This window comes from Prionailurus viverrinus, chromosome F1 (genome assembly GCF_022837055.1).
Source record: "Prionailurus viverrinus isolate Anna chromosome F1, UM_Priviv_1.0, whole genome shotgun sequence".
Classification (NCBI taxonomy): domain Eukaryota; kingdom Metazoa; phylum Chordata; class Mammalia; order Carnivora; family Felidae; genus Prionailurus; species Prionailurus viverrinus.
This window is the reverse complement of record NC_062577.1, coordinates 9,752,997-9,765,471: the sequence shown is the minus strand read 5'-3', so window position 1 is coordinate 9,765,471 and position 12,475 is coordinate 9,752,997. Positions and strand designations below refer to the sequence as shown.

At 45.5% G+C, this 12,475-nt stretch overlaps 1 protein-coding gene across 4 annotated transcripts in view; it reads left to right on the top strand.

Moving 5' to 3' along the window:
• The first annotated feature begins 1,551 nt into the window (after nucleotides 1–1,551).
• Nucleotides 1,552–12,475, top strand: part of SELP (selectin P) — a 47,114-nt gene continuing 36,190 nt past the window's right edge. For all 4 annotated transcript variants that reach the window (XM_047840720.1, XM_047840721.1, XM_047840719.1 and 1 more), the window contains exon 1: nucleotides 1,552–2,165. In XM_047840720.1, coding sequence (XP_047696676.1) covers nucleotides 2,001–2,165 — 165 coding nt within the window. In that variant the 5' untranslated portion in view covers nucleotides 1,552–2,000. The remainder of the gene's footprint in view (nucleotides 2,166–12,475) is intronic.

Here is a 12,475-nt window from a genome sequence, read left to right as displayed (position 1 = left end):
TCCCCTCAGAGAGTTTCCCTTAACATTTCTTGCAGGGCTGGTTAAGTGGTCACAAACTCCTTTAATTTTTGTTTGTCTGGGAAACTTTTAATCTCTCCTTCTATTTTGAATGACAGCATTGCTGGATAAAGAATTCTTGGCTGCATATTTTTCCGATTCAGCACATCGAATATATCCTGTCACTCCTTTCTGACCTGCCAAGTTTTTTGGATAGGTTTGTCTGCTGCAAACCTGATCTGTCTTCCCTTGTAGGTTAAGGACTTTTTTTCCCTTGCTGCTTTCATTATTCTTTCCTTGCCTGAGTATTTTGTGAATTTGATTATGATATTCCTTGTTGATGGTCAGTTTTTGTTGAATAATGGGAGTCCTCTGTTCTTCCTGGATTTTGATGTCTATGTCTTTCCCTGGGTTACAAAAGTTTTCTGCTATGATTTGCTCACATAACGCTTCTACTCCTATTTCTCTCCCTTCCTCTTCTGGGACCCCTATGATTCTGATGTTGTTCCTTTTTAATGAATCACTGATTTCTCTAATTCTTAAATCATGCTCTTTTTTTCTGCTTCATTGTTCTCCATAAGTTTGTCCTCTATATCTCTGATTCTCTGCTCTGCCTCAACCATCCTTTCTGCTGTGGCATCCATTTGAGATTGCAGCTCAGTTATAGCATTTTTTATTTCATCCTGACTAGCTTTTACTTCTTTTATCTCTGCATAATAATCTGATAATCTGATTCTAATCTATTTTTAACTCCAGCAGTATTCTTATTATCATGATTCTAAATTCTGGTTCAGACATCTTGCTGGTATCTGTGTTGGTAAAGTCCCAGGCTGTAGTTTCTTCCTGCTATTTCTTTTGGGGTGAATTCCTTCATTTCATAATTTTTAAGGGAGAAAAGGAATTAATGAGGTAAAAAAATAAATTAATAAATATTAAAATTTAAAAAATTAAAATTAAAAACAAGACACACACACATCAAATACATGATGCGAGACCCTCAGTGTGTTTTGGTCTGGGTGTTGAAAGGGGCTTGACAGATTAGAGAAAAAAGGGTAAAAAAGGAAAAAAAAGGAAATTGTTTGAAAATTTGAAAAAAATGAATACACTGAAGTAGAATAAAATGAAATGATGGAAGTAAAATAGAATTTGAAAAAAAATTACACAAAAGTAAGAAATATAGTAGAAAAATATTAAAGATAAAAATTTTTAATAAAAATTGAAAATAAAAATAAATTTTTTCTCTTTGTATTCAAGAAAAAGAAATGAAATGAAAAAGAGGGGAACAAAAGAAAGAAAATTGAATAGATGGACCAGGGAACAGACTGAAATACAAGTGAAATTACTTCGTTTTCCCCTAGAAGTCAAACTATGACTTCTTTCTAGTCCATAAACTAAGCAAGGGGAGAGATTTGTGTTCCTGAAGAGCGAGGTTAGCCCAGTTGGGCGGGGCTTAGTGTAACGGCTCTATTCTCCACTAGATGGCGCTGCTTAGCTTACTGGGGTGGGTTGTTGTGGCGCTTGTAGGTGCGTATGCGCATGCGCGGGGATGGTGACAATGGTGTGGCCCAGCTACCCCCTCTCTAGTATGGAACTCCCTTCTCCCGGATTAGTTTAGCAATCCGCACCCGTCTTCTGTCTTTGGCTTCCGCCCACTCCCCGCTCTTACACTGTCCGTGACCAAGCCCCTGGCAGCACCTCCCTCCTGAGTTTTATCTCAGATGCGGCTGTGTCTCCCGACGCCTTACTTCTGAGCGACCGGGGCTCTGACCCTTTCTGCCCCTGTGCGGAGGGTCTGACCGAGCAATGGCCGGGTGCTGGCTGCACCTGGGAGCATTCGCAGGACCGTGCTGCTGCCCACGCCCCGAGACTGCAGCCAGGGGCCAGCCCGCCCCAGAGAAAGTTCGCGCCATCGTGTAGCAGCAGCGTTTCAGCGATTATGGAAAATCACAGCACGCATCTGGCACCAGGCTCCGCCCCCAGCGACCTTGTTCCAGCACCAGCGAATGTGGCCGTTCTCCTGGTCCGCCGGGGTCTTTGCCTGTGCGGGGGCCACGCGGCCTCTACCAGGTGTCCTCCCAGCGGGGGAACCGCCTCTCCCATGTGGCCCGAAGCCCCCCGGACTCCACTCTGCTCCTGGGGATTCGCCCTTCCCACCCGAGCGCCGCCAGGTATGGAGCTGCGGAGTTTCAGCCTCTGCTCCCCATGTTTACAGAGTCTTCAGGGAATTTACAGCCTCTCCTTTCTCCTTTCTCCCTTTTTAGTCCAGTCCCTGCGGCTGTTTCCACTTTTCCGCTTTCTCTCTAGCTGCTTTTGCTGGGGGGGGGGGGGGGGGGGCGGGAGTGCTTTTCCTGTATCTCCTCTCCCCCACCCCCCATCTCCATCTGTCTCCAGACGCAAAAGCGGCTCCCTGTCCGCCACAGTTCTCTCCCCCAGTTCCCATCTCTGTGCCTCATACCTGCTGAGTTCGGTGGTTCAGGTGGCGCAGATTGTTGTGTGAATCCTCGGATCCGTTTTCTAGGTGTGCAGGACGGTTTAGCGTCGGTCTGGTTGTATTTCAGGGACGCGAGACACAAAAACCTTCCAAGCTGTTCCGCCATCTTGGCTGCTCCCTGACCTCCTAGTTTTTAATAAAGACTTTTATTTACCTAAAATGTAGCAGCCTTGTGTTCAGCCTTAAAGCAGTACACTTCTCAATAATCGTTAAGTTTGACATTTGGATACATAATAGAAACTTTTTATTTTAAGGGCATGTGTCCCATTAGTTGCAGTTAGTACCTTAAAAAAAAAAAAGGCAGCTCTTCAATGGAATTAATAATGACATAAATGTTTGATACAGGCATTACTTTTATAAAATATGCTGGAAATCACATCCTGTAATTTTTTTTAGATGAAACAAAAATAGCAAGATTTCATCAGTATGAAGTTTAAATAAGTTATGCTGCATTAGAAAATAGAATACTATGCAGCCATTATAAGGGCTGATGTAGAAGTGTGTTTATTAACATGAAAAGATGTCTTTAGTGTACAGTTTCGTTTTAAAAACTAATATACAAAGATAAAACTTGAATCCATTTTTGCCGCAAATTTATCTGTGAACATACGAACTTAAAAAAGTCTGAAAGCCTACCAACATATTAACAGTGATTGTCTTAAAAAATACAGTGGTTGGGGGATGGGATGGTTGATAGGACGGATGGTTTACACGTCTTCTTTTTTGCCTTTTTGTATGCTATGGATCTTTCATAAGAGAATATATTACTTTTATGTTTGCATTCTAGCAAAAGACTATTTTATTGTGGAAACTTACTTTCATTAATTAGATTGACAGGTGAGCTACAAAATTTTAGTTTTCTTGTAAGAGCAAAGAGCAAAACAACACATCAGCCATAGGAAGAGAGCACTCATTAAGCACAGTGTGAGTGCAAAACTGTCACCCAAATGAAAATCTCAAATTACGCCCTTTCCTGTCTCTTCATTGTTAAAAGGAAAGCAAATCCCTAAGTGGCCATTGTACCAAAACAATTCCCTTTTATCAGGAGCCAGAATCGCAAAATTATTTGAAGATTAAAACTTTGGACTTGATTTGATTGCTTCCAGCCAAGGGACTTTATAACAGCTGCTGTTTTTCCGGCTCTTTATTTTATTCTAATCTATTGTTTAATGTCTTAGTTTATATGTATTTCAATACATTTTTGAGAACCAAGATATTTACAAGGACATAGTTCAAAATTACCTCTGCACTTGACAGACTCACTCAGGGGCGGTCAGGCCCGCGGGATGTCCAGTTAAAGTTTACCCTCGTTCTATTCAGGCCTGGGGGATCTGCGTCCTCTGGGTGAGAATCCACTTGGTCAGACTTCTTAGTCCCAACTTCAGGACAGAGATACTGCTCAGGAAGCCATTCCAAAAATACACCTCCAAATCTATCTGGGGGGAAAAAAAAATGGAATTTCTTCAGTTTTATTGTATTTATGTTTAATTTTTTTTAATGTTTATTTTTGAGAGAGACAGAGTACGAGTGGGAGGAGGGGCAGAGAGAGAAGGAGACACAGAATCCGAAGCAGGCTCCAGGCTCTGAGCTGTCCGCCCAGAGCCCGACGCGGGGCTCGAACCCACAGACTGTGAGATCATGACCTGAGCCGGAGTCAAAGGTTCAACCGACTGAGCCACCCAGGCGTGCCACAAATGTATTGTAGTTGAAAATAATATTTTTTTAAATTTTTTTTCAACGTTTTTATTTATTTTTGGGACAGAGAGAGACAGAGCATGAACGGGGGAGGGGCAGAGAGAGAGGGAGACACAGAATCGGAAACAGGCTCCAGGCTCCGAGCCATCAGCCCAGAGCCTGACGCGGGGCTCGAACTCCCGGACCGCGAGATCGTGACCTGGCTGAAGTCAGACGCCCAACCGACTGCGCCACCCAGGTGTCCCAAATAATATTTTTTTTAAAAAAAAGCCTATGTATGTGTGTGTGTGTGTGTGTGTGTGTGCACGTGTGCATCAGAAGGAACTGCAGATGCATTTCTCCCCTGCAATCCCTCTCTGCTTAATCTGAAACTGCTCAGTTTCTAAAACCTAATAAATATTAGCGTTTTCAGAAATAATAGAATTGGCTATCTGGGAAGATTCACATCGTCTAGACTTGTCGCAAGTGCGAGATGCACTTCGTGTGTAGCCAGTTCCCAGCAAGCTGTCTCCCTGGGCTCAGGCTGCCCTCCCGGTCTGTGTGGGTCTGCCCCGTCTCAGGTCACCATCTCTCCCTTCTGTGCATGTGACCTACATCTCCAACCAGACCAAGGGCACCCAGAGGCAGCTTTCTGCGCAAACTCAGCAAACTGACTTTCAATAGCTGTGTCAAGTCCAAACCCTAAAACAATGTCCTACTCACAACAGCCAGTCAATAAGTTGTTGGTGATGATGCTGTTACATAGACCGATGCTTGCCTGAGAGGTCTCACTGCATAATTTGCTTAGTTCTCAGTTTAAAAAAAACAAAAAGTTCATTAACTAGAGGAGCACTTTTCTGAACCACAAGAGGTGCCTCTGAATGCCAAATTAGTGTTTTTAATTCTATATTTGGCTGCCCTGCCTCTAGAATGCTGGAGGTGCTAGAAACAGACCTACAGAAACTGTGAGGCTGTTATTCGTCTCAAGAGCAGTTCGGGTCATCAAACCAGCTTTACTGGATGAAATTGTGTGATGAAAATATGTCAGGTAGGTTTCTCTCAGTTTGATATCCATTTAGGAGATGTATCCCCAAAGAAATAACTGACTGCAGAGAGCAGGCATAATTGTCATTAGAGGTAACATTCCCTTGTGTGCATCGAGAGAAAGAAAATTATGTGATCCAAATATGAGCAGCTCTTTAATCTTTTATTATACGCAAAACAGCGAGGCTCAGAAATTAGCCTGTTCTACTTCCCATCTGGTCTTGCCTTTTTTCCTCTGAATCGGAGCACTTTTACGTCTGCCTCACGTTTCCAGACAACGAATACAATCAGCAAGTTGGCTACAGTTTCCCTTTCTGATCAAGGCAGTTTTAACCCAAGCAGGCTCGGTAACAGAGCCTCGGTGACCTGAGACGAGACACCACGTCCTGACATGGATGTGAGAAGTAGCTTGATTTCCTTTCACTCTGGACTCATCTTTCATTATCAGAGCTTTTGAGCATAGAATACTCGCCAGACTACCAAGAGAAGTGTTTCCTTTTTTTTTTTGAAAAAAAATTTCCTTTTTTTTTGAAAAAAATAAATGTTTTGAGAGAGAGAGAAAGAGAGAGAATATGCACGCACGAGCAGGGGAGGGGCAGAGAGAGATGGGGGGGGTGGTCAGAAGATCTGAAACGGGCTCCACGCTGCTGACTACAGTGAGCCTGATGTGGGGCTCAAACTCACGAACTGTGAGATAATGACCCAAGCCCACGTCAGGCGCTGAACCGACTGAGCCACTCAGGCGCCCCATCTCAATATCCTTTTCAATAAAATGCCGATCGTAATAATCTCTGAGTAGTTGGACCAACTGTGCCATGGAATCTGCCTCAGAAAGTCATTGTGGGGATTTAAGTGAGATACAGATTTTTAAAAGCTTATCATAACGTCTGGCCTAAGACTAAGTGCTCAGTAATGGTAGCTCATAAAAACAGTATCTCTGCTCCACTTCCTCAGTGACTTTTAAATAGTCTATTCGTGGTGTTCATTTATAAACAGGTCACCACTGAATTGTGTTGCTAGCGTTCTATTGTAGGTGATAACCTCTCTGTGGTTATCACAGCCTTCTGGTAATCAAAGGGCCCCAGACACCGTAGGCTCTTGGAAGAGTAAAAATACTTTTAATGTGTAAAACCACTTCCTAGTTAATCTGCTGAGTTTAGAGTCTCTTCTGCATGCCCGTGTCCAACCGCTGAGCTTGAACAAAAGAAGCCGGCTTATTCCACCCAGCCGAAGGGTCGTGTCCTTCCAGCACCTCTTCCAAACGCCTCTCCACTGCCCCCAGCAGGCAGTTAGTTCGCTGTCCTCTCATGGGGTCTGTGCAGGGATGGGTGTATATACTGGCTCCTCCGTGATATTCGTCATTATCTGTCTCCATGCCTGTCCCTCAAAGGTCTTTGACTCCTTCAGGACAGGACTGTGTCCTATATTCATTTATGTGATAGCACGGAGCACATCCTCACAAAAATATATGGGATGAATAAATGAACCCCTGGGTAGGGCTGAGAGGACATAAACATGGTTATGTGGGTGAACATGCTTACTTTCGGAGACCTTTGCCAAGATGACTGCTTTCACTGCCTTTCCTTCCCTTTCAAAAGCTGGAGAGCAAAGATAGAGAAGAGAAATGCTTAATCATAACACCACAGACCAATTGAAATGGAGTTTCAGCAGGAAGATTTAGAAGCTCGAAAAACTGATGTAGGATGTCTTCCGAAAGCTGTACGGGGAAGATTGACGTATTTGTTCAGGACAGGGTCAGCTATCAGGGGAGGGACAGATACTTCAGGCGTATAGGCCACAAGGTCTCCCCTTGTGTGATAAGTTTTGTTTTTTTTTTTTCTTCTCCCATTCCCTCCTTTCTGGGAAGTTTTGATAAAGTCCATTTAAGCCATGGGAAGATTGACTTTATCCTTCGTTGTTCATCTTTATGTTGTAGGTGTATCTGTACTTACATCTACTTGTATATTGGGTTTTTTTTTTTTAGTTGTAACTACAGCAGAAATATATTTTAAAGCATCACAAAAGTTTATGATGTATTATCAAACAAAACAGAAAAAGCATCGTAATGAATGTGTAATGGGATGCCAATTCCATTCCAATTCTGCGGCATCACGGGTGATTTGTTTCCACTTCCCTGTGCTTTTCTGAATTTTCTTTTCTTTTTCTTTATTTTTAAAAAATTTTTAAAGTACTTTTTTTTAATTTTTAAAAAAATTTAAAATTTTTAAAAAAAAATTTTAAATGCTCATTTATTTTTGAGGGAGAGATAGAGCACGCAAGCAGGAGAGGGGCAGAGAGAGAGGGAGACACAGAATCCGAAGCAGGCTCCGGGCTCCGGGCTGTCAGCACAGAGCCCAATGCAGGGCTCGAACCCATGAACCCATGAGATCATGACCTGAGCTGAAGCTGGATGCCCCCGCGACTGAGCCACCCAGGCGCCCCTTAAATATTTATTTTGAGAGAGAGAGAGAGAGAGAGAGAGAGAGAGAGAGAGAGAGAGCGAGAGCACACGTGAACACAAGTGGGGAAGGGGCAGAGAGAGAATCCCAAGCGGGCTCCATGCTCAGCACGGAGGGCAATGCAGGGATCAATCTCTTAAGTGTGAGATCATGACCTGAGCTGAAATCAGGAGTCAGATGGTCAACTGACTGAGCCACCCAGGTGCGCCTCTTTTTTGTTGTTGTTAACAGCAAATGTATTATATTAACAAGAAGGGGGAAAACCTGTATGCTCTTTTTTTATGTTCTTGTCTATCATCCTACAGCCTATGATGTAGAAAGTCCCCTCGCTTCTCCGAGTAGAGGGACCAGCTGTGCAGGAGGAATTAACTGCTTTCCATCTCACCTGATGGCAGATGGTGCACGTGCTGACAGCTGTAACATGGCCGGAGACCGGGCACGGTCCCAGTGCTCCCTACTGTCCAGCCTCCTGTACCACCCTCCCCGGGGCTGCCCAGAGACTCCCAGGCTGCTCCAAACCTTGACTGGCCTAGAGCGTTCTCCCCACCTGATGTAGTGTTTATTCAAAGTGAGACCCCGGCTCTGGAGTCACTCTCTCTGGGGAGCCTTCCCCAGGTCAAGTTCCTATCATACCCTTTCACGGTGCCTCATTTTTTTCTTTCTGCATTCGTTTGTGTGGTTTTTACGTAACGCCTAATGCCTCCTCCCTTAAACAAGTAAGTGTGAGGTCCGCGAGGATTTCACCGAATCCCTAGTGCTAGCACACTGCCTGGACCCTTGAAGGGATGCAAATATTCCTTGTGTGTCTGGATTCCTTGTGTCAATGGCCACATAAGTAGAAACAACCTAAAATTTCCACACAGACGATATCCACGTGAGCAAATGGCTGTTCAGCCTGAACAGCCTTTCAACAAAGTCAAGTTGTCGTCCTGCCATTCCTCCTCCCCCAAATCCTTCTCTCCTTCCCTCAGACTCCCTAAAAGCAGCATTATCCGACTTAAAACGCATTGGCTCAGTCGGTTGAGCATCTGACTTCGGCTCAGGTCAAGATCTCCAGGTCCGTGAGTTCGAGCCCCACATCCAGCTCTGTGCTGACAGCGCGGAGCCCGCTTCTTCTGATCCTCTGTCCTCCTTTCTCTCTGCCCCTCCCTTGTTTTCTCTCTCTCTCTTTCTCTCTCTCTCCCCTGCTCACCCTCTCTCTCTTAAAAAAAAAAGAAAAAAAAAAGGCAGGTAATGCCAAAAAGAGGGTCTGGAGAGTGAAAGTACAAACAGAGGAAATGGAAGCAAGTCTCGTGAAAACCACAGCTCCCGTGTACTTGGCCCCCACCGTGGACAAGGTATGCTCCAAGTCCTTCCCGTATAAATCCATCCATGGCCCTGATGCTTCCATGCAGTGACCACAGTCCTTGTTTATTACTAAGATAGCTGAGGGAACTGAGTCACAAGGAGGGTAGGAACTTGCTAGGGCACACTCCCGGCGGGCGAAGAGTAACACCCAGTACTGCACAGCCAGATTCCCAAGAAAATAAATCAAGAGTTAGGGTTTTCCGACCTGAGTCCTGGAGACTTGATTTTGCTGGCTGATAACTCTGAGCCAGCAGAGCTGGCTGTCGAGCGCGACCGTGTGCCATTGCTTCAAGCATCCGACCTCACGACAACCCTGTGGGGTGAGTTCTGGTACCATCGTTCTGTTTCACAGGTGGGAAGACAGGTATAGAGAGTTTAGGTCATTTGCCTAATGGTGAGACGCCCGTGCAGCCAACACGGATGTCAGGCAGCTGGGCCACAGAGCCCAGGTCTTCAGCCCTGAGCCCACAGCCTCCTATCCCCACACACAAACCTTCCAGTTTTACATCTTTTTTTTTTTTTCCTGATACAAGAAGCAGAAACCCTTTCCTAACAACGACCCATGTCTCTTTTATATTTCGTGTCAAAACTGTTTCCGGCAATCGCCCCCAGTAGCCAGGATTTTCTCAGTGGTTTTTTCCTTTCCCACCTTAATTATTTTTATTACAATTTTTGGTCCCTTGCCTCGCTTCTGGAATAGTCAACATTCACTGAGATTTCACAGTAACTGGAATATTTACACTAGGACATTATGATTAAGACAAAGCATGTTTTCCAGTTGTACGACCTTAAATTGGGGCTCGTAGCATAATCAGAGGAAACCTGACTCCTGGGGGGGGGTGTGGGCACTATTCCTGCACCACTTAGCCCGGGATGTCCTGAAGTGATTCACACTTGCCCCTGTCTCCAGACCCTCCCCCGCATTGAGGTAGGTGACCCCTGTCCCCTTGGTGACCACTGCAAACTATTATCAACCACTCCTGCGTTATCAACATCCAACTTCATGTGAAGGGCTGTGGTGAAATTCTGGAACTTGAATAGGAAGTTGCTTTTCTAAACAGCCTGACACAGAGGGGAGGCAGGGAGGCTATAAAGTCTGGGTTGGGCAGACAGCCTAGAGGAAGCCGAGGCGCAGAGGAGATGGTAAGTTCGTTTCTCTGTACTCTGGGAAGTGGACGAGATGCTGCGTGGAGGCTGAGTTAGGCGGGCAAAGGTTTAGAAAGTGCAGAAGAGCAGTGGTCGTGGCAATTTATGTTGAGTAGCCCTTTAGACTGTGAGCATCTGAAAACCTGCTGTCTGCTTTGACCCTCCCAACATCCTTGGGAGGTGAGGTTGCTATTTTCATGTTACAAATGAAGTCGCTGCACCTTGCGGAGATGAGGTGTTGCACCTACAGCCCCCCTATTAGGCTTGATGTTGTCTGCATCTAGACTTCTGCCCTCTGGCTCCACGGCGCCTGTTTTTCCTACTAGAGCTTACAGAAACTCTCGCGGGCACAGATCTTGGTAAACCCTCAACCCCCTTCTCCAGGATCGGTCTTCTCTGTGGCTTGAGGGCAAGGCTGAGCAAATGCCCTGTGGCACACCTGTGGGTAAATGCTCTCTCATCTGGGCTCTCCTAGTTCCTTCTCTGAGCCCTAGGAGTCAGCTGGGACTCTTGCAGAGTAACCACATGGTTTCCATAGCTGCCTTAAGTCTCAGTGCTGTTAGTGACTCAGTTTCCTCATCTGTAAAATAGACATACTTACAGTGCTCTACTTTATTTTTTTTTAATTTTTTAAACGTTTTTATTTATTTTTGAGACAGAGAGAGACAGAGCATGAACGGGGGAGGGTCACAGAGAGAGGGAGACACAGAATCCAAAACAGGCTCCAGGCTCTGAGCTGTCAGCACAGAGCCCGACGTGGGGCTCGAACCCACTGACCGTGAGATCATGACCTGAGCCGAAGTCGGACGCTTAACTGACCGAGCCACCCAGGCGCCCCTCTACTTTATTTTTTAAGTTTATTTATTTATTTTGTGTGTGTGTGTGTGAGAGAGAGAGAGAGAGAGAGAGAGAGAGCGAGAATCCCAAGAAGTTTCCGTGCTGTCAGCATGAGCCCGTTGCTGGGCTCAAATTCAGGAACAGTGAGATCATGACCTGAGCCGAAGTCAAGAGTCTGACGCTTAACCGACCAAGCCACCCAGGTGCCCCTATGGTGCTCTACTTTATGGTGTCATTTTGAAGATTAAGTAGGATTTGCTCTGAAAAGCGTGTAAATCTGAGCCTGGCACATGGTAACTGATTTGTCAATGTCAGCTATTATTGTTGTGAAAAGAAAAAAATTCGTGGGGGTTTGGGATCCAGGGAAGATCCAAGGAAAACTAGGCATTCATGAACTTATCAACAGATAAGATACACACGGTTTTACCCCCAACTTGCCAGGAGTCTCTCCCACAGTCCCAAACCCTGCAGTCCGTGGCTAGAAAGGAACCAACCGAACATCTCTGTTGTTGAGCTCCTTTCTGCGGGATGCCAGAAGAGAGCAGCACTCACACATGATTTCAACCCCCTCTTTGCTTTACTATCGTTCACTTTTCAAATATTGGCAATGGGGATTTTCTGTGTTGGGGAGAAATAGAGATAAGAGGACTAGGGAGAGAGGGGAAAGGAGTTTGAGTCTGTCCTGAGTGTGAACTCCAGTGACAAAAGAACGTGGATTGCTTTTGTCTCCTCTTTTGCATATCAGACATTCCCGGTATTGGTCAACTTACATGGACAAGGACTTAGTCATCTCTTCCTTCTATTCTCTTTGGGATCCTCCTCTATCTCGGAAGTGTATTAACACATTGGATTGTGGAGTTCTTTGGGATTCTGGGGAAAGTACAACTCTCTGTCCCAGATGAAAATGCAAACATCCACATAAACATAAAGCTGGGGCTACCAATATCCATGCTATGCCACCACCACTCCCATCCAGAACCTGAGGGAAGTGTTGTGTCCATTGTAATGCCTTGTGAAACCTGGACTCTGCCACCAGCACCTTGCATAGTCCTGCCTCCCCAGAGACCCTCATATCTACCTCCCCACTTTGCATTCCCATTGACCCCAGCCCAAGCCCGTCCCCCATTTACTCCCACTGGGACTAGTACAGTAGTCTCCTCTCTCCACAGCTCAGCCTCTCTACCTCTGAGTCATCAAAGCCACCATGGTTACGTGCACCTGTTCAGAACACTGACGGTTGGATCCCTTCTGCTGACATTTATGTCAGACCCGCAAGATCGGGCCCCAACTCACCTTTCCAGTTGACCTCTGGGACCTCCCAGTTCTTCACACCAAATGACGACATCATTGCCTCTCTTAAAATTCACACCCCCCGGCCTCTGACTCCTCTTTGCACTTAGAACCAAATCTCACCGCCCAGCTTTAGTTCCCAAAGCCCGGAGTGACCTGTGACCAGCTTCGTGTCATGCCCTTCTTGCTC